The sequence below is a fragment of the Podarcis erhardii genome (assembly GCF_964252035.2).
Source record: "Podarcis erhardii genome assembly, chromosome: 1".
Classification (NCBI taxonomy): domain Eukaryota; kingdom Metazoa; phylum Chordata; class Lepidosauria; order Squamata; family Lacertidae; genus Podarcis; species Podarcis erhardii.
Window position 1 is genome coordinate 116,145,528 of NC_138497.1, and position 25,489 is coordinate 116,171,016.

Sequence of the window (25,489 nt, forward strand, 5' to 3'; positions counted from 1 at the left end):
GCCACACTGCAGGGCGGGATTGCCTGCCAAATACACTAAACTGCCCAATCATGGGCATCTTAGTGGGTGGAGCTTTGCTGGCGGACTGGGACATGCATGCTTCCACCCTAGTCCGTTGGCTACCCTTAAAAACCAGCTGTGAAAAGAAAAGGTGCTGCTTCTGCTGCATGCATGCCTTGGCACTGAAATAAATACATATCTGGCAATTCTCACATTATATTCACATTAAACTAGCAACATATATATTGAGCTAACTTTCTTAAAATGACGCCTGATTCTTCCTTTCATCCTAGAACCGCCCATCTTTAGCAGGAAGCCGTCTCCAGTAGATACACTCAAGGGTACTGAGGTTAGCCTTGAATGTGAGATTTCTGGGACGCCACCTTTTGATATTACGTGGTATAAGGATAAGAGGCAAATCCGTAGCAGTAAAAAGTACAAAGTCGCATCCAAAAACTACCATGCAAGTGTTCACATTCTGAATATTGAAGTATCTGACATTGGTGAATACCAGTGCAAAGCTCAGAACGATGTCGGAAGCGACACTTGCGTTTGTATGGTAAAACTTAAAGGTAGGTATTATTTGAGGAAATACGGTGTGCAATCATCGTTGTCTTTATAAAAATGCACAATTCTTGTTGGAACTCTTGATGCCCACTGGCTCTTTCCTCTTCAGAACCACCAAAATTCGTGACCAAAATTAACAACCTTACTGTTGTGGTGGGTGAACCAGTAGAGTTGCAGGCCACCTTGGAAGGCTCTCAGCCGATTTCGGTGACGTGGCTCAAGGACAAAGAAGAGGTCATCAGAGAAAGTGCTAACAGGACAATAACATACGTGGAAAATGTTGCCACTTTGCAGCTTGCCAAAGCAGAACCAGCAAGCGCTGGGAAGTATATCTGTCAAATCAGTAATGATGCTGGAACCCGGGAGTGCATAGCTACTTTAACCGTTCTAGGTTGGTAATGACACAAACTTGGCTTTTTATTTTCTTTAAAAAGAGAGAGAGAGAGTTAGTTTTAAAAGTTGGGAAGGCTAAATAACATTCAGAGCCTTGAGGTTGAGGGGGGAGGCATGTCATCAGTGCACATGGTGCATTACAGAGTATTGGAGAACAGGTTCTGAAGCAAAATGTTCAGGTAACCCATTGGTGGCTTCATACTGCTCTGCTCCTATTGGTTGGGCAGTCAGCTCCTCTTCTCTGGAAGACAGATAAGTGGCACGGTGGTGTTTACTCTGTTTCTCAATTCTAGAAAAGAAAAGCCATTAATAGTTTTGTAGTGGCTCCTTTCCAAAGCAGAAAACTGTGGCTTTAGAGAAGTGATTTCTCTAATTGCAGTATTAAGCCATGTGGCTAAGGAGACAGTGATATTCACACGTAGATATTGGATATTGCTTGAATCTCTTTCCAGAGCCAGCTGTCATCACCGAGAAGGCAGAACCAATGAAAGTCACCGTCGGAGACATTTGTACCTTAGAGTGCAAAGTGGGTGGAACACCAGAACTTTCAATAGGCTGGTTTAAGGATGGAAAAGAATTAACAACTAGCAACAAATACAAAATTACCTTCTACAACAAAGTGTCCACACTTAAAATTATTGATTCAGAAGTGGAAGACAGTGGCTTATACACTTTCGAGGTGCAGAACAATGTTGGCAAAAGCAGCTGCACAGCTTCTGTTGATGTTCTGGGTCAGTTCTGTTGCTTCTCTTCATTGTATTTCCACCAGGAAATGGTTCTCTTTTGTGGGGTCCTCATTTTCTTTTGTTTACCTCCTCTTACACAGATCGGATTATTCCACCTTCTTTCACAAGAAAACTTAAAGAAACTCATGGTGTACTGGCTTCTTCAGTGATTCTTGAGTGCAAAGTGGCTGGATCCCTTCCCATTACAGTCGCTTGGTTCCATAATGGACATAAACTCACCAGTGGGGAAAAACATCAAATCTCATTTTCAGACCATGTTTGCAGTTTGCAGATTGGTTCACTGAACTCATCTGATACAGGAACTTATGCATGTAAAGCTGCTAATGTGGCAGGCTCTGATGAAACCAAGGCTGCTTTGATTGTACAAGGTCAGTATTCAATAAGTGGCTAACACTTTGCAGAAAACTTCCATAATCTTTATTCTTGGAAAATTGCATTCTCTTGGTGTTGTGATTTGAGGAAAGTTTTATTTTAACTTTATGATTCCTGATCTGTTGTTACTTTCAATGCTTCTTTAGAACCACCCTCTTTTGAGAAGGTCCCTGAATCTGTGGATATTTTACCAGGCAAAAGTGTTACATTTTCTGCTGTTATTAGAGGAACACCACCATTTAAGGTGAGGTGGTTTAGAGGCGTCAATGAACTCGTACCAAGTGATAAATGTAGCATCTACTTGGAAGATTCGGTCACAGACCTGGAGCTGTTTGATGTAGAGCCACAACAGAGTGGAGAGTATACTTGTGTTGTGACTAATGAGGCTGGCAAAGTGTCTTGTACAGCACATCTTTCTGTAAAAGGTTGGTACAGGTTGCACTTTTTCGCTTTGGAATGTTTAGGTGTTTGTGCAGCGTTGATGCCAATACTTGACTTCTTATTGCTCACTAGAACCAGCCGTTTTTGTGAAGAAGCTCAGCGACCATTGTGTGGAGCCAGGCAAATCCATAATTCTAGAGAGCAGGTACACTGGTAGCCTTCCGATTTCAGTGACATGGAAGAAGAACGGCGTAACTTTAGGCCAGTCTGAAAAGTGCAGCATCACCACAACAGAGAAGTCATGCATTCTGGAAATTCTTAACAGTACAAAGGATGATCAAGGAGAATACACATGTATGGTTGAGAATGAGGCTGGAGAAGATATCTGTGAAGCACTGGTATCCACTTTAGGTCTGTCTTTAGCGCCTTCTTAATAATATTTTTTTATTTAAAAACCTCATTGTTTCTTCATTGTAGCGTTCAGGTGCCATTATCCTAATGCTGACTCTTTGTGTCCCCAGAACCTCCTTCTTTCGTCACTCACTTGGGACCTCTTGAGGTGTCAGTTGGAGACTATACCACTTTGCAATGCCAAGTTACTGGGACTCCAGAAATTACAATATCTTGGTTCAAAGGAGATACAAAATTAAGATCTACTCCTGAGTATAAGATGTACTTCAAAGATAATGTTGCTACACTTATTTTTAACAAAGTGGATGCCAGTGACAGTGGGGAATATATTTGCAAAGCAGAAAACAGTGTCGGAATGGCCTCGTCAAAGGCTGTCTTAGCAGTTCAAGGTGATTATTTTATCTGGGATTGGTTAAAAACTCATACTTACAGATCTTTCACTCTTTAAAAAACGTTTTCACCTGTCCAGATGCCTGCATAAGCCGTATATTTATTGCATACTTCTTTTCTTGCAGAGCGAAAACGTCCACCTTCTTTTGCAAGGAAATTAAAGGATACAGAGCAAACCGTTGGTTTCCCAATCAAATTAGTTTGCCGTCTAAATGGGTCAGAGCCAATTAGTGTTACATGGTATAAGGATGGTGTGCCTTTAAGAGATGACTTTAATGTGCAGGCCTCTTACATAGATAACGTGGCAACTCTTCAGCTGTTGCAAACTGAGATGAGTCACACTGGGCAATATTCTTGCACAGCGACCAATCCAGTAGGGACTGCTACCTCTAGCGCTAGGCTCACAGTCTCAGGTTAGTTTCATACCGACTCTCTTGTTTTCATCTGTTACGTTCAACCACTCTTCCTAACCTCTAAAAAGATTTTACAGTATTTAGCTTTACTGCGTCTGAAAGAAATCCAATCGTTCCTCTTCATTTTATTCCCCAGAACGCAAACAAGCTCCCTCCTTTGATATCACACCCGAGTCCAAAGATCTTCCTGTTGGAGAAAGTGCTGACTTTGAGTGTCATGTTACTGGAGCCCAACCTATACATGTAACGTGGGCTAAAGATGGCCGCGAGATCCGTACAGGAGGAAACTATGCCATTACCTTTGTAGCAAATACAGCCCATTTGAGAATTCTGAGAGTAGGCAAAGGAGACAGCGGACAGTATACTTGCCAAGCTAGCAATGATGTTGGGAAAGACTTTTGCTCGGCTCAACTTAATGTGAAAGGTATTTGAATTTAAGTTGGCTGATCTTTTGTGGAGAAAAGGGATTTTCTTGGGATTTCTTTTCCACAGAATTCTTTTTTTCTAACTATTAGAAGCTAAAAAGAAAAAGGCAGACCTCTTTCAAATTAACAAAAATTCATAGGAAACTATCTGTAAGTATTTAAGTTCCGAACTATTTTCTCCTCCTTACTGTGTCTTGAAACCCCAGTAGAGCAAAAGAATAATGTTTGCGCTCATAGAAATGTGATGGATTCTTATGACAAATTACACGCGCCGGTTGTGATTTACAGATGCCCACGTTAAATATAGCTTTTATAGCATTCTTTGGTTTTTCTTTGCTGTTGTAAAAGTCGAGGTGGATTTGATTCATTTACAGTTTATGTATAATTTACATTCTAAAAAAATAGTTACATGGGAAAATATACATAGATAGCTTGATCCATTAGCAGGGATTTATCAAGAGTTTTGCACAGGAGTTTTGCATAAGATGTCGACAAGTTGAAAGGGGAGTGGGGAAATAGCAATTGGCCTCTGCACTCGTGCACCTGTCAGGGATGTCATCTTAGCATCCCACCCCCAGGCTGAAATTTTGAGAGGGCTTTGAGTGCCAGTCAACAAACAGATGAGATGGAAGCAGATGGAACGCTTGGGCACAGATAGGATCCTTCCTCCCCTCCTCCAGATTATTGTACCTGGAAGAGGCTTATCTCATAAGTATTGATTCTTAAAATATCCATCTGTTGTGGGGAGCACAGGTGCAGGAGAAGAGTTCTCCTATATTGATTCTGGGTGCTAATTTCCCACCAATCTCCCTTCTTTGTAGTGGACTGGCATTAAGGGAGGCATGAGGAAACAAAGGCTGTATTTTGCTGTGTTTGCTGTTCAGTGAATCAGTGCCATGGCTTATTTCAGCAGAAATGTCAGAATTTTTGCAGTTTTTTTTTTAAATGGAGGTTTCTCATACACTTACTAATTTTTGTTGTTATCGTCCTTGATAATACCATATTATGATTTCCACTGCAAATTTTTTTTGCGTGTTCTTAATAGTTCTTATTCCTCTCTATATTGAATATTACTTTCCTTCTGGCTTGTCAGAACCTCCTAAATTTGTGAAGAAACTGGAACCATCAAGAATGCTGAAACAGGGCGATTCATGTCAACTTGAATGCAAGATCAGTGGTTCCCCAGAAATCAGAGTTGTGTGGTACAAGAATGACCACGAAATCCATGCTAGCGACAAGCACCGTATGGCATTCAGTGATGGCACAGCAGTGCTGATCATTGTTGATGCTACCCATGATGACAGTGGAGATTACATTTGTGAAGCTCTTAATTCTGCTGGCACCGCAAGCTGCAGTACAACAGTCACAGTGAAAGGTTAGAAGCCAATGTCTACTCTGACTTCCTCCACTCTACCCAACCCTTAGGAGCACTGGAAGGTGTTTTGTTTTTTCCCCATACGGAGTCAGACCATTGGTCCATCTACCTCAATGTTATCTTCACTGACTGAGAGTGGCTCTCCAGGATTTCAGTCAGGACTCTCTCCCAGCCCTACCTGCAGATGCTGGGGAGTTGAACCTGAGGTCCTCTTCATTCAGAGCAGATGCTCTACCAGTGAGCTGCAGGCATTCCCCTACTTTACCCTTAAATGGTTGGATGATAATGCTATAATGCTGGGGACGCATAGTCAAAAGTACTGACAAAGGACTGAGATGTTTGAAATCCAAAGACTCCTTGACTGTAGTGAAAATGGCAGTGCTGATGAGGAGGTCAGGCACACTATGCAAATAGATATAGTAAAGCAGTCTTGAAAATTTTAAGAGCGGAAGAAGCAGTCTTAGAGGATCAGTGGCCCCTCTAGCCTTTACCTATCACTGGCCTGTGTCAGAAATTACAGAACTGTGAAGTAGCACAGGAAGGAAAAGAGTAAAATCTATTATTATTATTATTATTTATTATTATTATTATTATTATTATTATTATTATTATTATTATTATCAGTGCTTTTTTCTGGGGAGATGCAGGGGTACACATACCCCTAAACATTTTGTTAATCTAAGTTTGGCCTCATTGAGGGGCAGTATTTCAATATGAGTAGGAAAATGAGAGTACCCCTAAGCATTTTTTTTAGGAAAAAAGGCACTTGTTATTATCAATATTCCCTGCCTGTTTCCTTGACTGGACTTAAGGTGGCTTACAGATAAAAATAAGAACCACTACCAACACAGAAAAACAATCATTAAAAAACAATTAAACATTGACAGAATTAAAGCTACCGTATATACATATCTAAACATCTGTTAAACCCATACCAATAATTACCATAAAAACAACACAGCACAGCCCTTTCACTAAAAGCAGTCAGTTCCCAAAATCCTGTTGGAACAAGAAAGTCTTCACCTGCTGGCTGAAAGACAAGAAGCAGGAAGCCAGCCTAGCTTCTCTAGGGAGGGAGCTCCAAAAAAAGCATGGGAGCAGCCACCGAGAAGGCCCTCTATTCCCTGAAAATTCAGTTTACAGGCAGTGAAAGGTTTAAAGATAACCTATGCCTCAGTTAGGATATACTCCTTGAGCATCTGATTAATAGCTAGGAAGTTGACAAGAAGAGGCAACAGGTGAACGGATCAAAGAAGTGGGCAATAATGCAAGATATAAGGTTACAGGAGTAGGAGGACCAGTTTTCTCTTGTGTGTGCCAACTACACAATCTGCCAGGTGATCGTCTGTTACTTCCTAGCAACACTCTATAGTTAGATAAGACATAAGATGTGAATTGCAGTTGCAGGGGACAGTGGGGAAAGAGTTACAGGATTTCTTCTATTTAAAAATAAAATAAAATACAGTACTTATAGGGATAAGGAGGAGGACCGTAAGAAAATAAACCTTTGGCCATGGAAGGTTTAGAGCATGTGTTTGAGGGTGTCAGTTTGAGAATAGCCGATGTGGGAGTGGAAAACGTTATGCGGAGGTACACACCCATGCTTATTAACTGCATTTATTTGGAAAACTCAGTGCCACATGCAACAGGAATTTGTGGGGGGGATGACAAAGTTTCCAAGCAAGACTTTGCAGCTTTAGAAATAGAAATGACCTAAAATTGACCTGCTATGCACTTGGGAGATCTAGAGAAAGAATCTTCTTAGGCACCTAAATGGGGATTTTACAAGCATACCTTCTGCCTTCTGTTTCTGGGTGTCTTGCCCCTGTTAGCAAGAAACCCCTCCCAGGAGTCCCGTTACATGTCCTCGTCTCCTTTCTTTTATAGAACCTCCCGTTTTTAGCAAGAAACCCAGCCCCATAGACACACTCAAGGGCTCCGATGTCACCCTTCAGTGTGAAATAGCAGGCACACCGCCATTCGAAGTCGTCTGGTTCAAGGACAGAAAGCAAGTCAGGAGCAGCAAGAAGTTCAAAGTGACAACCAAGAACTTCAGTGCCAGCGTCCACATTCTCAACCTCGAAGCGGCAGACCTTGGGGAATATCAGTGCAAAGCCACAAATGAGGTCGGAAGCGACACTTGCTCTTGTGCTGTGAAGTTCAAAGGTTAGTAATGAGTGCGACTGCGGTGCAAAGTCTGCGGGCACGCTTTCCTTTGCCTTTCTTTTGTGGCTTCCTTGCCACCTTCCTCTTACCGTAAGGAATTCTCTTCCCTGCCAGAACCTCCTCGGTTTGTTAAGAAGCTGAGCGAAACCTCCACCTATGCCGGGGAACCCACAGCACTGCGGGCCGTAGTAGAAGGCTCCCAACCCATTTCCGTCGTTTGGCTTAAGGACAAAGGCGAAATAATACGGGAAAGCGAAAACCTCAAGATTTCCTTTTCGGATAACATCGCAACTCTTCAGATTGCAAGTGCCGAAGCCATCAACAGCGGGAAGTACATCTGCCAGATTAAAAATGATGCTGGAATGAGAGAATGCGCAGGGCATTTACAAGTTCTAGGTTGGTACAGGCAACCATCCCCTTCTAAAGAATTGAATCTTGGCTGCCTTGGCCATTGCAGCTAATTTGCTTCTTAAGTCTTGGTTTTCTCGAAACTCAAGTTTTCTGGATTGTCTCCCTCATTCCAGAGCCGGCTGTGATTTTAGAGAAGCCCGAGCCCATGACGGTGACTTCTGGCAATGCTTTTACTCTGGAGTGCACGGTGGGTGGTACTCCAGAGCTAATTACCAAGTGGTTTAAGGACGGAAGAGAACTCACCAACAGCCGCAAGCACCAAATCAGCTTTTCCAACAAGGTGGCGACACTTAAAGTTATCTCCGCAGACATGAATGACAGGGGATTGTACACTTTTGAAGTACACAATGAAGTGGGGAAAAGCAGCTGCACTTCCTCCGTCGACATTTCAGGTTAGCTTGGGATCTTTCTCGTTTCTCAGTTGCCCTTCTCTTCTGTCGTTTCTCCTCTTAAAAGTTGGCTCTTTGTTGCCTTTTCCTACCCAGACCACGTCGTCCCTCCTTCTTTTATAAGAAGATTGAAAGAAACCTTTGGCGTGCAGGGCTCCTCAGTTGTTTTGGAGTGTAAAGTTGCCGGCTCCCTTCCTATTTCAGTCACTTGGTTTTATGGAGGAAATGAAATTTTCCCAGGGGACAAATACGAAACCGGCTTTTCAGATAATGTCTGTGCTTTGAAGGTGAATGCTCTGGACTCGTCTGATACAGGTCCCTACACCTGTGCTGCCCAGAATGTAGCCGGCTCTGAAGAATGCAGTGCCTTTTTGACAGTGCAAGGTCAGTAAAGGATAGACAAGGCATCCGTTGCAAATCTTTCCCGTGCGTGTTTATCTTGCTTTCTTGACAACCTGTTTTATACAGATGTTAGCTACCTGGCACATTTGCGTTAACTTTTTAAATGTTGTGTGTAATTCTAGAACCACCCTCTTTTGCAAAGACACCAGACCCGCTGGAGGTTTTACCTGGAATGAGTGTAACGTTCAGGAGTCTGATTAGGGGAACTCCTCCATTCAAAGTGAACTGGTTTAAGGGGAGTAGAGAACTGGTGCCAGGGAAAACCTGCAACATCACCTTGGCAGATTCATCTGCGGAGCTGGAATTGTTCGAAGTGGGACCACTCCAGACCGGAGATTACACCTGCCTTGCCACAAACGATGCTGGCAGTGCTTCTTGCACCACACATCTTTTTGTAAAAGGTTTGTCCAAATGCTATTATTATGGCATGTACACATGTTAAGTGTGCGTGCACGTCTGTGTGATATACACACCCACATAGAGAGACGCCCATATTGCAGTTCTTGGTTTAACCACTTCTTTCATATGACTTTATCTTAGAGCCTGCTGTGTTTGTGAAGAAGCTGAGCGATTTCAGCGTAGAACATGGGAAATCCATAATTCTAGAAAGCACATTCAGCGGAACTCCTCCACTCGCAGTAACGTGGAAGAAGAACGGCTTAAACATCACACAGTCTCCAAAATGCAATATAACCACCACAGAAAAATCAGGCATTCTGGAAATTCTTAATAGTTCTACAGAAGATGAAGGAGAATATATCTGTGAAGTTGCAAATGATGCTGGGGAGGATGTATGTCACGCCCTGGTATCAATCATAGGTGTGTTGTTGTCTTAATAGTTGGTTAACCATTCTTGTACTAATTGCCATCTTCTGATGTGCTTAGATTGACTGTGGGTATTGACTATGATTATTTCTGCTGCAGAACCGCCTCATTTTGTTAAGCACTTGGATCACTTGGAGGTGACCATCGGAGAGCCTGCAACTTTACAGTGCCAAGTGGCTGGAACACCGGAAATTAAAGTGTCATGGTACAAAGGAGATACCAAACTAAGATCTACACAGGCTTATAAAATGCACTTCAAGAACAATGTGGCTTCACTTGCTTTCAGCCGGGTAGAGAACGCTGACATTGGCGAATACACCTGCAAAGCAGAAAACAGCGTTGGGTTTGCTACTTCAATGACAACAATCACCATCAAAGGTGATGGCTCTTTTTAAAATAATTGACCCTTGTCATATTACACACAACGTTTGTGTGTAATATGCTGAAGTGTGTGACCCACTTGAATCACAGGCATGGTGACGGGGCTCTCAGCATGTCCACAAGCTGCTTTGCTGAGCTGTAAGGAGACTGAGATATCTCTGAGTTCTTCCTGTGTCTCTGTGCAGCCTTCCTTCCTTTCTCCAAACCCTGAAAATTACTGAACTTGCATGAGTTTGAAAGGATGGTGGTATGGGAGGCACACACAGACCTCCTATTCCCTGTGTGTGCCCATATGGGTGGGGGGCATGAGGGCTTAGGAACAGAGAACATGGCTCTGTTTATTTTTATTGGAATTCTCCACATGTGCAGGGCATACTGGCCCAGGTATTCTTTTTAGTCTTCTTGCATGGCCAGTTATCATACCCTGCAATTTATTTTTTTGCAGATGTTAAACTTCCTCCTTCATTCACAAGAAAACTGAAAGACGTGCAGGAGACTCTTGGTTCTCCTATAGCCTTTGACTGCCGCATTGTTGGCTCTGAGCCACTTGAAGTGTCTTGGTCGAAGGATGGGGTGCAGCTGAGAGATGATGACAACATTCAAACCACCTTCTTAAGCAATATAGCGACGCTTCAGATCTTGCAAACCTCCATGGCTCACGCTGGCCAGTACACTTGCACAGCTCACAATGCTCTTGGGACTGCTTCTTCCAGTGCCAAGCTCCTACTCACAGGTTTGTAAACAACTAAGTCCGAAGTTGTTGCATGCTGGTTCAGTTTTAAAGAACGTGAACAAGTCACAGGGCCGTAACAACAGGCTAAGAGTTTGCTGTTTGAAGGGAAGGCAATACGTCCTGCCATGCCTTTTCACTTTTTGATTTTCTTTCTTTTCCTTAGAACACCTGAAACCACCATTCTTTGATGTGAAGCCTTTGCCCCTTGACGTTGCTCTTGGGGAAAGTGGTTCTTTCAAGTGTCATGTCACAGGTTCAGTGCCAATGAAAGTCAGCTGGGCAAAAGATAACCGTGAGATCCGCCCTGGTGGCAATTACAAGATTACACTGGTAGAAAACACTGCCACACTGACCATTCTTAAAGTGGGCAAAGGTGATGGTGGACTGTATACTTGTTATGCAAGCAACAGTGCTGGGAAGGATTCTTGTGGCGCTCAGCTGAGTTTCAAAGGTAATTTGATGGAAAGTGCTGTCCTTTCTTCTTCTTCTTCTTCTTCTTCTTCTTCTTCTTCTTCTTCTTCTTTCCCCCCATTTTGTAAAATATAAATAAAGACATGTTTGAATCTTCCAGCTAAAATGGGCACAAGTGGGTGCCATTCTGTATCTAGAGTAGCAGCTGATAAAAATCTTCTTGAAGTTATTTTCTTGACCATATTAATACCACACCGGGGTTTTCGTTTATTGCTTACAAGCCTGTTTAAAATTAGCAGCCTGTGGAAATTTATTAGGCCGTAAACAGGCTGAACATAGACTCTCCTTTTAATATGTGACACTTGAGTTGTGGTATCATGTTTTCCACTGAAGTGCCATTAAGCTGGGAAATCTGTGATCCAGAATCAGAAAAAAGACTTGGTGTTTATTTGTGTGATAAGAAAATACAGTGTTGTATCCAGTCTTCTCTCTCCATTGATAGAAGGCTCTTGGGTCCACAGGAGGCTTCCATCAGTGGAACAGGGAGGGAGGTGAAGTCAAGCAATTCTCCCTCCCCGCAGTCCACAACCTCTCATACCACCTTTCACTATGTTTCAAAGGATCCCCCAACCCTCTGGAACACTTTTGATGGGTGCCTGGGGCTGCTGATGGGAGGGGAAATTGCAAACATTTCCTTCTCATTCTTCCAATGGAATCTTCCACTCAATCAGTCCAGTGGAGGGACACCACTGGATTGCAACCCATGCAGCCATTATTTAAATGGGCAAGAGCATTATGAACTTCCATAACTTTAACTGGACATAGACAAGCTTTAGGGAAAACTTCAGGCCGGATCTGAAATCATATTACATAGAGAAATCAGCCTTCAGATGTTGCACGTTTAGAAGGAATCTGAGTGGCTATTGATGTAAACAGGCCTGCTGAGTTGTTTCTATCAAGGCCCTTGGCATTGTATGAATAGCTTTCCCCAGCATGATAATGCAACAATAGGGGAAGCTTTACCTGCTGAATACCCTCCTAATGCACAGTTGTCAAAGGCACAAAATCACTGCTCCCCTGCCTAATCTCAGAATACTAGGCTAGATTTAGAAGTAAGCCCCATTCCGCAGAGAATGTGTATGGAAGGCATGTTCGGCCAGGTCCATTGCATTTCCCTAGCCTGGTACAGTGCAGTAGTGATGGTAGATGCCAATTCCTGGCTGTCTCCATGCATTCTAGGAGGAACGCAAGGATGGAAGAGGAGCAAAATGTTGCTGGGGTAGTGAGCAACATTGACAGCCTCCTTCTTAAAGTTGGAAGGGAGGCTCAAGCAAATAGATCACAGTGTGGGTTACTAACTCTGGATAAAGTATTTGCAACGGTATGTGCACAAGAGTTCCGCTGGATCAGATCAAAAGGTTCTCTAGTCCAGCATCGTCTTTCCCACAGAGGCCAATCAGATGTCTCTGGGAATTCCATAAACAGGAGATGAGGGCAATAGCTCTCTCCCACTGTTTCCCTCCAGCCATTTCTATTTGGAGGCTTGCTGCCTCTGATCTGATCATGGAGGTAGCCTACAGCCATCATGACTTCCATCCATTGAGGGCCTAATCCTCTGTGGTTATATTTATCAGTTGTATTTCTCCTTTTTTGTCTTAGTGTAGTGTTGCATATAATGGAGATAATTTAAATTTTACAAGGAGGGGCTGATAGAATCCCCTGTGCTTCCATGTGTTCTTCTCCAGTCTTTTTATCATACCACCACCATGAAATATACTTCTGAGGCAGATGTGGTTTGAACTGTTCTTGAGTGCTCTATGACTTGGCTTGTAAGGGATCAGTTTGCCTCCGTAGATTGACCGTAAACTCTTTGCCAGTACACTTTGATAGCTAATATAGATGACACACATTCCTGAGATCTTGCAAAATTAACACAAGCAATTTTATGTATTCATTTCCTTTCCTTGTTGTTGTTTTTTAATAGAGCCACCAAGGTTTATTAAGAAGTTAGACTCCTCCAGGGTTGTGAAAGAGCACGATTCGACTAGATTTGAATGCAGAATAGGTGGCTCTCCAGAAATTAACATTGTGTGGTACAAGGGTGAAACTCAAATTCATCCCAGTGACAAATTCAGCATGTCATTCATCGATTCTGTGGCAGTCATTGAAATGCACGGTCTGAGTGTTGAAGACAGTGGAGACTACACTTGCGAAGCCCAAAATGCAGCGGGTAGTGCGAACAGCAGTACTTCACTGAAAGTGAAAGGTCAGAACCTGCCCTTCCTTTGCTTTCTCTACCCTTCCTGTTGTAGAAGGTTGCTAGGGCTTGCCGTCTCCTACTAAGCAAGCCAATATTGGTTTCCATTAAAGGCCACTAGTAGGCCCCTTTATTTGGAATGGGAAATTTCCTTTGCATGTCTCTTCTCTCCCATTTCATTGCAATCCTTCATTCTTAATGGTGTGCTCTCTGTTCTTTCAAACGTTGCTCCTTTGCATTTAACAGAAATCCAAACCTCCTCTTTTGTAGCTCCTCCTGTTTTCCGCAAGAAACCGCGGCCAGTAGAGGCTCTGAAAGGTTTCGATGTTCACCTTGAATGTGAGCTTCAAGGCACTTCTCCCTTCCATGTTTCATGGTACAAAGATAAAAGAGAAATAAGAAGCAGCAAAAAGTACAAGATATCATCTGAGAATTACCTTGCTAGCATTCACATTCTCAACGTTGATGCGGCAGACGTTGGGGAATATCACTGTAAAGCTGTCAATGATGTGGGAAGTGACACTTGCATCTGTTCTGTGATGCTGAAAGGTTTGTAAAAGACTTTCCATTGCCATGTTTCCCCCGGCCGCTCCAGGTTTTTAAAATCTTACTCTCTTTTCCATCACTTACATATTTTCCACCTCTTGATCAGGACCCCCAAGGTTTGTGAAGAAACTTAATGATACCACTGCCGTTGTTGGGGATCCAGCAGAACTGCAAGCTACGGTAGAAGGTTCTGAGCCGATTTCTGTTGTTTGGATGAAAGACAAAGGTGAAATCATCAGAGAAAGTGAAAATGTCTGGATGTCATATTCCGATAAAGTTGCCATCCTTCAGGTTGTAAATGCAGAACCAAGCAACACTGGGAAATATACCTGCCAGATTAAAAATGATGCCGGAAGTCAGGAGTGTTTTGCTACTTTATCAGTTCTAGGTTGGTATAGAGTAAAAACAACAACAACACAAAAGCATGCTGAAGAATAAATATTTTAACATATTAACATCTTATTTACAAATGTGACTCGTTTTGCATCTTATTCCAGAGCCAGCATCTATAGTGGAGAAACCAGGACCAATGAAAGTCACAACTGGAGATTCTTGTACTTTGGAGTGTACTGTAGCTGGGACACCAGAGCTGACTGCTCGGTGGTTCAAGAACGGACATGAGCTCTCTTCCGACCACAAATACAAAATCACTTTCTTCAACAAAGTAGCTGGGCTTAAGATTCTGAATACAGGAGTAGAGGACAGTGGAGAATATACGTTTGAGGTGAAAAACAATGTAGGCCAAAGCAGTTGCAAAGCATCAGTCCAGGTTTCAGGTTAGTTGAATGACTTGGGAATATCCCATCTGCGTCTTGATATATGGACTTATCTAATTCAGTGATTTCATATACTGCTTAACCACTGAAATTTCCAAGTGCTGTATGATCAAACCAGACAGCGGATAAAATAAATTTAAGTGGATGATTAAAGATGGAAAGCTTCCTTAAAATGCCTACTGAAATAAGGAGGTCTTCAAAAAGTGCCTGATGTTGAACAGAGAGCGGGCTGCTCTAATGTTGGCTAGGAGAGAGTTCCACATAATTGGGTCCACAATACTGGATGTGGAGACAAGGAGAAGCCATGGACATGCCTCTAAAATGAAGAGAGTGCATATGTCTGCTTTCAAGATCCATCTCAAACTTCTTATGCCAATAAATAGTTTAATTATTGTTAAGCCCTTGGGAATCTATTACTTTTTTTAACTAAATAAAAAAGCCTGTGAAGACAAGCCATAACGTTTCTACCTTTCCTTTGTGCTCCTCAGATCGCATTATACCACCTTCATTCACAAAGAAGCTGAAGGAAACACATGGGCTCTTGGGTTCATCTGCTGTACTTGAGTGCAAAGTAATTGGGTCACCTCCCATTTCTGTCTTTTGGTTCCATGACGGAGAAGAGATCACTAGTGGAGAAAAGTATCAAGCAACTCTTACAGATAACACTTGCTCTTTAAGAGTGAATGCTGTTCAAGAGTCAGATGCTGGAAATTACATTTGCACAGCAACTAATGTAGCTGGATCTGATGAATGTGATGCATATTTCATTGTCAGAGGTAAATACTGAAACTTGGGTAGATAATAAGAACAGGATATCAGTTTTAAAAAAACAAAACAAAACCATGTTCCTTATATTCTTTATATCTTTTGTAAATGCAGCTGCTTGCCTTTCAACCATAACTATGTTACATTAACCTCTTTTTACGTATGTCTAGAACCTCCATCTTTTGTGAAGAAACCAGAACCTCTGCAAGTTTTATCTGGGGCAAATATAACTTTCACAAGTATCATTAAAGGAAGCCTTCCCCTTGATGTGAAATGGTTTAGGGGTAGCGTTGAACTATCCCCAGGACATAGATGTAACATCTCTCTGGAAGAATCAGTGGCTGAACTGGAGCTGTTTGATGTACTCCCAGCCCAAAGTGGAGACTATACTTGCATTGTTAGTAATGAAGCTGGCAAAATCTCTTGCACAACCCAACTCTTTGTAAAAGGTTTGTTCTTTGTTTCGGCTTCCTTTGTTTACACTGGAACAAAATCCCAAATCTCAGGCAATTATCTTAAACGTTTGCTCTCATGTTATTTCTGATAGAACCAGCGAAATTTGTGAAGAAACTGAATGACTTCAATGTTGAGAAAGGAAAGCAATTAATCCTGGAATGTACATATACTGGGACACCTCCTATTGCAGTGTCCTGGAGGAAAAATGCTATAAATATAGCACAGTCAGAAAAATACAGTATCACCACTACTGAAACATCTGCCATACTTGAGATCTCTAGTAGCAAACTGGACGATGCTGGGCTGTATTCTTGCCATATAGAAAATGACTCGGGACAAGATAATTCACAGTCTACGGTCTCAATACTAGGTTTGTAGATTGTTTTAAAAGTGACCGCCCTTTTTCATTAACTTTATGGTTGTTGTGACATGTGGAAGGGTCTGACTGGTTTTGTAACTGAGTCTGTGTGCTTATTCTTTAGAACCACCTTATTTTGTCAGAAGCCTGGAACCTACTCAGGTGACAGTAGGGGATTCTGCATCATTGCAGTGCCAAATTGCGGGCACACCAGAAATCACTGTGTCGTGGTACAAAGGAGACACCAAACTGAGAGCAACTGCTACCTCTAAAATGCACTTTAAAAACCAAGTTGCCACGCTGGTGTTCACTCAGCTGGGTAGCAACGATGGTGGAGAGTATATTTGCAAAGCAGAAAATAGTATTGGAGAAGCTTCCTGTTCAGCACTGCTCACTGTTCAAGGTGAATATGGCAATATGCTTTTGAAAGCCCCAGGGACAAATGATTTATTGCTCTTTTAAAATGTGCCCGTGCGTCAGAACAGGAATTGTATTCTATGCCGTGACCCCGGACTTCCTTATTCTTGTGCCTTCGCGGTGGTGTGTGCTCATGATGGTGTTATAGCAGTGATCTGGCTTTCAAAACTGCTTGTGCCCACAAAGTTTTGACAGTGGACATGCTGCTTCTTTCCAATCCATGCACATCCCATGGGTCCTGCTAAAATCCTGTAACTTTTCATGCCACACGTTTCATGTAGCATAGGGGGTTTTGTCCCACTTTTGCAGTGCTGTGGTGCAAGAGTGTCTCTCCAGGTTATCAATGAGGGGGTAACACACTGGAAAAGCATGGCATGGCAGGTAATAATGACCGCTCCCCGCATAAAACGGGGGGCGCCCTTTGCGTGGACGTGCGCAGCCCCTGGATCTGTAGCGGCTCCATTAGCATAGGCTTGGCTTTGCCTTCCCTCAGGTGGGATACCTGGAGGTCTCCGCCTACCCCAGTCAGTTGTCCAATCCCACCTGGGGGAAGCGTTGCCAAGGAGATCAGGCCAGGTAGGGGAGGGATTACCTGCCCACACAATAATATGGAATAATGTGTGGACAGTTTAAATCCATCACTATTGCACTATTATTGATGGCATGGTGCAGAATATATCTGCCCAAGATCCCCATGTTTCTACCTATTCTTTATTCCTCAACAGCAAGTTTCCATAGATTTAATATAAACAAGTTATGATGCTTCACTATAGAACCATCTGTGTCATGGACCTGACTAGAACTTCTCTATGCTATAACTTCATTCCTGCCCACAGGATTCAATCTTTCTGTTCTTGCTAATAGTGAATAATCAAACATCGGCTAATCTTTAAAAATGAATTCCATCTTCTATGCCATTCACTGTTTATCAGTAATGTTTGAAAAAAAGACAATGACTCCTGTTCAACTTTAGCAGCCAATTAAGCTAATTCTCACTTATTTTAATGGGATTTAGGCATCACTGCCTTTAGCTAGATTGGGGACATATGTTGCTACAAATGTGCATACTATTTACCTCTATGAAAAAATCTTAAGCAATGGAAATATAGTACAACAGCTGAAACATTTGGTCAACAACACTCCAATGTACAATATTTGTTCCCTTGCAGAGCTTAAACTTCCTCCTTCATTTTCCCGGAAATTAAGAGATATTCACGAAACTGTTGGATTACCAATTACATTTGATTGTGGCATTACTGGTTCTGAACCCATTGAAGTAACCTGGTATAAAGATGGCGCACAAATAAGAGATGGCTATAATGTGCAAACGTCATACTTAAACAACGTTGCAACTCTGCAGATCTCGCAAACTGACATGAGTCTTGCCGGACAATATACTTGCACAGCTTCCAATGCTATTGGAACTGCTTCTTCGAGCGCCAAACTCATCCTTACAGGTTTGTCAAGTGTCAAATGTACTTTTCTTTGATGTCATCAATGGGATGTTTCCCCACATACGTGCCTATCCTAAATGATGAATATGCTGTGACTTGGGCCTCTTCCTGCAATTACCATGTGTTTCTTTCTTAACAACGTAACTCATCTGGATTAACATGTGCAAAGTTACACCTTATTTTTACTTCTTCCAATCTTTAGAAGGGAAGACTCCTCCGTTCTTTGACATCCCAATTGCACCTGTTGACGCCGTTGCTGGTGATGGTGCTGACTTTGAATGCCACATTTCTGGAACACGCCCAATAAAGGTTACTTGGTCAAAGGATAACCGAGAATTGCGAACTGGAGGGAACTACCAGATCAGCTATGTGGAAAATATAGCCCATTTGACAATTCTGAAAGTTGGCAAAGGGGATTCTGGAAAATATACATGTCATGCTAGCAACGAAGTTGGAAAGGACTCTTGCACAGCGCAACTTAATATTAAAGGTACTGGGTGCTTAATCTGTACCAGCTTCCATTATATCATATTGGCTTCTCTCTAAAGAACAGTGAGCAGATTTTCACATGTGGGAAGGGTTTTGTTTTTGTTTACTTCTCCCTGCATCTTCCAAAAAGTCACATTTGAATTTCAGAGGATGACCTGTAATAGTGTGTTATGCAGTGCAGGAGGTGGCTGTACCTGGCATTGGAATCGACAAACTCTGGAGACCCCTTGCATGAGTGCCTTCCACTTGTCTAGGAGGTCTCAGAGTTCAAGCTACAATGACAAAGTGATGCTTTGGAAAACATCACAACATCTGTATTTTGACAAGACATACTGGAGGAAACTGAAAATACGCATTTAAGAGTGTTCAGGTGGTAGCCCATGGCATGTGAGCAGATTTCCATTTGTCCATTGGGACTTCCCCTTCCTCTACTTCCCCATGCAGTCCCATGAATTCCCACAAATATGTTCTTGGGGGGCAGTCAATCCTCTGGAGCAGATTTGTGGGAGCACTTTTGGTCTTCGGTGGGAACCGAGAAGAATGGGAAGTCTCATCATGCAAGTGCAAGTTTGTTCTTCTGGATGTGAGCCACTGATGGTAAATGGGGAAATCTAGGAGAATAGAAGACAGTTGTTCGGAGGGTGACAAAGATTTTTCTTCTTTTCTGACAGAACGACAGACTCCACCTTCCTTCACCAAAAAGCTGTCAGAAACTGTAGAAGAGACAGAAGGGAACACATTTAAACTTGAGGGCCGTGTTTCTGGCTCCCAGCCTTTGACTGTTGCCTGGTACAAGAATAACCAGGAGATTTATGAAAGCCCTAATTGCGAAATATCATTCAAGAACAACACTCTTCTCCTTGAAATTAAGAAATCAGGACAAGCTGATGCAGGTTTATATACCTGCAAAGTGTCCAATGAGGCTGGGAGTGCACTCTGTACTTCTTCTGTGGTTATTAAAGGTCAGTTGACAGCCTCCATGGTATTTATTTTTCTTCTTAAGCCCATACGCTCTTGGTGTTTTCTGATGGTCTAATTGTGCTAGAATACTCATTAATTGCTATTACTTTTCTACATTGGGTGATGAAATCCAGTCCCACATTATTTATTCATAGGACTTGCAGGAGTTAAACTGTAAGGCTAGGAAAATAGTAGGCAATTCTTCTGAAGCTGTTCATTACTTGACATTTCTCTTATTAAAAATATTCTGCTGTTTACTAAACTCTTTAATAATGCTGCTTTATGCATACTTGAAGAGGCAAAAATAGTGATTGTTTGAAAAAGACATCTTCCAGATGTTTTTCTGTAAATGCTAAGCCTTCTGAAAAAGTTATATTATCTTTTCATCACTTTTTAAATAAATAATTAGTTCTCATACTTATTGTTAACAGTGCATAAAAAATTCATCCATTAAAAAAATGTTTTGCAAATAAATCCATTAAGAACTGCTTCAAAAGTTAGAAAGTGTTTAATGCTTCCCAAAACTTGAAGATATAGCTGCATTTGTGAGAGTCTGATCAGATAAGCAATATATTGAGTGCCTGCTTTTTCTTACATGGAGCTGCTATCCATGTAAGGACTCTTTAAAATGCTTTCCCCCCTTAACAATATCACATTAAAGGCATCCAAGGTGAAGGATTGCAACCAATTGTGTAATATATTGTTCCAACCTTTCTGGCTTGTACATCTTTGGTAGCTTGGTGTGAAATCATCAAATTTTGGGCTGTTAACATAAAAGGCGATAATGCATATTTTGCAGGTAATTCAATGCTTTCATATTCCTTTCTCTTTGCAAAATAACAGCTTTATGTGCTACCTTAACATATGCATACTTCACACCTCCATTCTTTTTGTACTACTTCTACCGTATAAATACTGTACTGGGAAAATGGAATGGATTCATCAGCATCTGCTGCATAATCTTATTCAAACCCAGATCTGTATCTTGTTATGGAAGAGAAATTATTACTTAACATCTTTTCTTCTCTTGCTTTCATTATTTTGTCCCTTCGAATGGCATTACAGAGCCCAAAAAACCACCAGTATTTGATCAACCTCTTAAACCGGCAACAATAGAAGAAGGTAAAATCTTGCAGCTCAGTTGCCATGTCAAGGGATCGCAGCCCATCAGAATCCAGTGGCTAAAAGCTGGGAAAGAGCTAAGATCATCTGATAAATGCAGCTTGAGCTTTGCTAATGGATCCGCTGTTTTGGAAGTCCAGGCAGTTACTAAGACTGATTCTGGCGAGTATATATGCAAAGCTTCGAATGCAGCTGGAACTGACTCTTGCAAGTCAAAAGTGACAATTAAAGGTACAGTGAAACTGAATGCTTAGGTGATGAAACAGTAACTCAAAATTCCGGTATCAGTCTATTCAGTATCTCCCTGTTACAGTAAATGGGAGCAGCTTCACCTATAAATTAGCAGGTCAAAACTGCTTATTTTTCCTGGGCACGTGACTGCATATCACACTACGACTTGCATATTCACATGCATTATTTCATAGTATTGTCATCCAAAATGCATTTGCTTCAATACCCTGAGCTAGTTGTTCCTTGGTATCCTGTATTTTATACATGACTTGTGCGGGGGTATAAAATTAAATCAAACAAAAGGACCCCAATACATAAGCTGGGTAGTATTTTGTGCATTTAGTCAATGGTCTCATCTATGCCATGGGTTGTTGTTGTTGTTTGGTTTTAGTATAGTCCCTTTCTGCTCCACCACTTAATTCCCTCAATATTCTTTTTTCAGAAAAAGCAGCAGCTGCACCAGCAGCAGCTAAGAAAGCACCAACTGATGGCAAGCTTTACTTTGTCTCGGAGCCTCAAAGCATCACTGTCATCGAAAGTAAGCCAAGCTTTAAAAAAAATAGCCATCTTTCATAATACTTGAATTTGGCATATGTTGACTGCTGTTTCCCCCTGGCCAGGGACAGATATTTTCTTTACCACATTTCATTTCTTTTCTTCTTCATCAGAGAGCGTTGCAACATTTATTGCCAAAGTAGGTGGCGATCCCATCCCCAATGTTAAGTGGATGAAGGGAAAATGGAGGCAACTCAACCAAGGAGGTCGCATTAGCATCCAGCAAAGAGGAGATGAAGCCAAGCTGGAAATAAAGGATACAACAAAAACTGATTCTGGGCATTACAGATGTGTGGCTTTCAACCAACACGGTGAAATTGACAGCAACGTCAACCTACAGGTTGAGGAGAAGAAACAAGAAGTGATAGAAGGTGATCTTAGAGCAAAACTAAAGAAGTAAGTACCAGAATTGCTCTAAGTTTTAATCTGAAGGTGAGGCAGGATCTGAACCACAAATATAACTCAGGCTGCAACCCTAAACACTCTTAATAGCAGTCGTGTTCCACTGGACTTAGCAGGACTTATTTCTGACTAAACATGCCTCTTGAAGTCTATCAGACTATACCTGATCATGACACTCAAACTTCAGTCTGGTAAACATGTAGTAGATGTTATGCAGCCTTTTCAGCACTAGGGACTAACAGAATGTTGTATTAATTAAAGTCTGAAGCCACAATTTGATCCACTCTCTAATGCTGAGGACAACAGCCATGAGTTTTAGAAAATCAAACATTATGGTTTAGGTTGTGCTTAATCATGACTAACAAGTCCCACTGATTTCAGAGAGTCTACTCTAAGCATGATTCAATCCATATCCAATTGTATATGAATGAGATATCCCACAACGTGACAGCAGACCTACAGGGATATATCAGACATGCTGTTTTAAGGGCATGAATGAAAAGTTCTTTTTCCTGGTCAGAAAAATCATTAAGAGAAACTTGTCAAGAAGTAATTTATGATTCTCCGTGGCATGTTACATAAAGGAATGTAAATTATCTGAAAAGTTAACTAAGTAAGTGCAAACCTATGCATTGTGCACACAGAGGTAAGCTTGGCTGAGTTTAAAAAGGATTCTAGATTCAGGTAGGTAGCCGTGTTGGTCTGACGCAGTCAAAATAAATTAAAAAATTAAAACATTGTCCAGTAGCACCTTAGAGACCAACTAAGTTTGTTCTGGGTATAAGCTTTCTTGTGCATGCACACTTCTTGAGATACACTGAAACAGAAGTCACCAGACCCTAATATATAGTGGGAGGGTGCAGTGGGGATTTTCTCAGAAGGGTAGTAGGAGATGGGTGATTGACTCAATGGGTATGGTAAACCTGTTAACGACTGCAATTAGTCTTACAGGAAAAAGCAAGAGATAGTCTGCAGATGACCAAAAATAGCTTTAGCAATTTAGCAATTCAGAACATTGAAACATTCAACACAGAGAGCATATTTTATGAACAACACCAAAAATTCTGCCATTTCTATAGGACCCCAACTAAAAGGAAGGAAGATGAGGAAGAAAAGGCCATTGATATAATGGAACTTCTGAAAAATGTAGATCCTAAAGAATATGAAAAATATGCACGTATGTATGGAATTACCGATTTCCGAGGTCTCCTCCAAGCCTTTGAATTGCTGAAACAAAGCCAGGAAGAAGAAACTCATAGACTGGTAAATACCAGCATATACATTTGCTTCAGAGTAATTTTTTGAAATGTGTTGTGCTATTATTGCTTAAATAAGTGTGTTCAATATTCCAGATATGCAGTTAACCAATTACAGAGATTTATATTCTATTTTGGAACTTAGCTGTTGCTTCTGATGTCATGAAGGTTCACATTTGGGGATCGTTTATTCATGGCATCTTCACAGCAAACCCTACTCAGTGTTGTTCTCCAAAAGATGTCAATCATACCTCATCACATGAGGTGTATAGACTAAGAGGCATTGTTTAGGGACAGTAGAGAAGAAAAGATGTGCTTCTGATAGTTTTTACTGGGTTCTCTTTGGGTAACCTTAAGCATTTTGGAAGGATTGGAGTTGAGCTGTCCTGCATGTAAAGGAAGTTAGATCTGCAATGAATATACAGAACTGCTTCATTTTCGTAAAGTTTTGGCAAAAGGGAATAGCTAAAAGCATGAAGGTTTTCTACCATTTTAAACCATGGTTTTTGTTCCAACAGGAGATTGAAGTAACACAGAGATCTAGAAGGGAAGAACAAGAGTTTGATGAACTGGTATCATTTATTCAGCAAAGACTTACACAGACAGAGGTAGTTATTGCCATATATTACACAATTTAATTATGTGTGCTGACAACTGTAGCTAATACATAGCATAGGCTGTGCTCTGAAACAGTCAAACATATGAAAAATGTTTTCCAGCCCATCACTCTGATCAGAGATATTGAAGATCTGACTGTAGTAACAGATGAAGATGCCGTGTTTGAGTGTGAGATTAAAATTAACTATCCAGAAATCAAACTTTCCTGGTACAAAGGCACAGAAAAACTGGACTCTAACAACAAGTATGAAATAAGAATTGAAGGTGACCGACACATACTTAAAATCAGGAATTGTCAACTTGGAGATCAAGGAAATTACAGAGTGGTCTGTGGGCCACATATTGCCAGCGCTAAGCTTACTGTGATTGGTAAGTGCAAAATTTCTGTTTAACACAAACTTAAGCTTTGATTTTACTTGGCATTTTCTAAAATATGTACTTGAACTTGCTAACAGAACCAGCAATTGAACGGCATCTGCGCGACACTTCACTCAAGGAAGGCTTTACGTGCTCTTTCGTCTGCCAGTTTTCTGTTCCAAATGCAAAATCCCAGTGGTTCAGAAATGGAAAGGCTCTTAAGATAGGAGGTAGATATTCAGCTGAAGTCTCAGAGAAGATGCACAGGCTCATTATTAAGGATGTGCGAACAGAAGACCAGGGGCGCTATACCTGCAGGTTTGACCATCTAGAAACAACTGCTGACCTAACCATTGAAGGTTTGTATATGCACATCTTTATGTAAGAATAAGTAAGTTTGGGGGTAATCTTGACAAATAAGACAGAAAAGACAATGCTGGGAAATCCTCTGTTTGAAGAAAATTCTGCTATACTTCTTTCCTCACCGCCCAAGATATCAGTCATGCTGTCATTGTACACATTCTTATCTCAGCTTATTTCTCTTTGAACATTCGTATAGCTTGACTTTACAATGGGAGGGGTTTTTCCACCCCATTTCATCTTTTGGCACTTTTATGCTGAGGTTTTTACAATGATCGCAGCCCTTTCCATTGTTACCTGGCTTCTCTTGCTTCTGACACAGCGCTGTGCCAACTATCTTAAGTTTCGGATCTACTTCCAGTATACGAACTCGCTGTCATGGAATGCCGAATGCTCAGTTCTTTGTATAACTTTCTTTGTTTTTTGGTGGAGTCGTGTATGTAGGCAAAGCTTCAAGTAAAGGAATAATGGTTACATTTTCAAAAAATTGTTTCCAAAAACAGCTGAACCCATCCAGTTTACAAAGACCATTCAGAACATAGTGGTGAGCGAATACCAATCTGCAACCTTTGAGTGCGAGGTATCCTTTGATGATGCAGTCGTCACATGGTATAAAGGCAAAGTTGAACTCAGGGAGAGTCAAAAGTACAGTTTCAGAAGTGAAGGCCGTTGCCATTATATGACTATCCACAACGTTACTGCAGATGATGAAGGTAATGTTACACTATTTGCTTCCTTCCCTTGCTGTCGTCCCCCGTCCGTCCCCCCCCCCCCCCCCCGTTGCTGACAAAAATGATGTCACATAACAAATTGCCTTTGTGATTTCAGGGGTGTATTCTGTAATTGCTCGTCTGGAGCCAAGAGGTGAAGCAAGAAGCACTGCTGAACTTTATCTGACTACTAAAGGTTAGTAAATGCT

General features: G+C 41.5%; 1 protein-coding gene across 48 annotated transcripts in view; it reads left to right on the plus strand.

Annotated features, from left to right (window-relative positions):
- TTN (titin) overlaps positions 1–25,489 on the plus strand; it is a 293,526-nt gene that overhangs the window by 90,394 nt on the left and 177,643 nt on the right. For 45 of the 48 annotated variants that reach the window (XM_081862229.1, XM_081862238.1, XM_081862246.1 and 42 more), the window contains 39 exons: positions 294–572; positions 677–958; positions 1,413–1,691; positions 1,787–2,074; positions 2,225–2,503; positions 2,592–2,870; positions 2,981–3,259; positions 3,386–3,673; positions 3,810–4,097; positions 5,192–5,473; positions 7,361–7,639; positions 7,754–8,035; positions 8,164–8,442; positions 8,536–8,823; positions 8,964–9,242; positions 9,382–9,660; positions 9,766–10,044; positions 10,493–10,780; positions 10,944–11,231; positions 13,176–13,457; positions 13,719–13,997; positions 14,101–14,382; positions 14,492–14,770; positions 15,259–15,546; positions 15,706–15,984; positions 16,083–16,361; positions 16,474–16,752; positions 17,936–18,223; positions 18,423–18,710; positions 19,381–19,671; positions 20,735–21,022; positions 21,465–21,560; positions 21,691–21,973; positions 23,059–23,242; positions 23,754–23,843; positions 23,955–24,222; positions 24,309–24,569; positions 25,074–25,283; positions 25,399–25,476. In XM_081862229.1, the coding sequence (XP_081718355.1) occupies positions 294–572; positions 677–958; positions 1,413–1,691; positions 1,787–2,074; positions 2,225–2,503; positions 2,592–2,870; positions 2,981–3,259; positions 3,386–3,673; positions 3,810–4,097; positions 5,192–5,473; positions 7,361–7,639; positions 7,754–8,035; positions 8,164–8,442; positions 8,536–8,823; positions 8,964–9,242; positions 9,382–9,660; positions 9,766–10,044; positions 10,493–10,780; positions 10,944–11,231; positions 13,176–13,457; positions 13,719–13,997; positions 14,101–14,382; positions 14,492–14,770; positions 15,259–15,546; positions 15,706–15,984; positions 16,083–16,361; positions 16,474–16,752; positions 17,936–18,223; positions 18,423–18,710; positions 19,381–19,671; positions 20,735–21,022; positions 21,465–21,560; positions 21,691–21,973; positions 23,059–23,242; positions 23,754–23,843; positions 23,955–24,222; positions 24,309–24,569; positions 25,074–25,283; positions 25,399–25,476 (10,236 nt within the window). The remainder of the gene's footprint in view (positions 1–293; positions 573–676; positions 959–1,412; positions 1,692–1,786; positions 2,075–2,224; positions 2,504–2,591; positions 2,871–2,980; positions 3,260–3,385; positions 3,674–3,809; positions 4,098–5,191; positions 5,474–7,360; positions 7,640–7,753; positions 8,036–8,163; positions 8,443–8,535; positions 8,824–8,963; positions 9,243–9,381; positions 9,661–9,765; positions 10,045–10,492; positions 10,781–10,943; positions 11,232–13,175; positions 13,458–13,718; positions 13,998–14,100; positions 14,383–14,491; positions 14,771–15,258; positions 15,547–15,705; positions 15,985–16,082; positions 16,362–16,473; positions 16,753–17,935; positions 18,224–18,422; positions 18,711–19,380; positions 19,672–20,734; positions 21,023–21,464; positions 21,561–21,690; positions 21,974–23,058; positions 23,243–23,753; positions 23,844–23,954; positions 24,223–24,308; positions 24,570–25,073; positions 25,284–25,398; positions 25,477–25,489) is intronic. The other 3 variants (XM_081862235.1, XM_081862270.1, XM_081862271.1) reach the window with 3 other exon arrangements.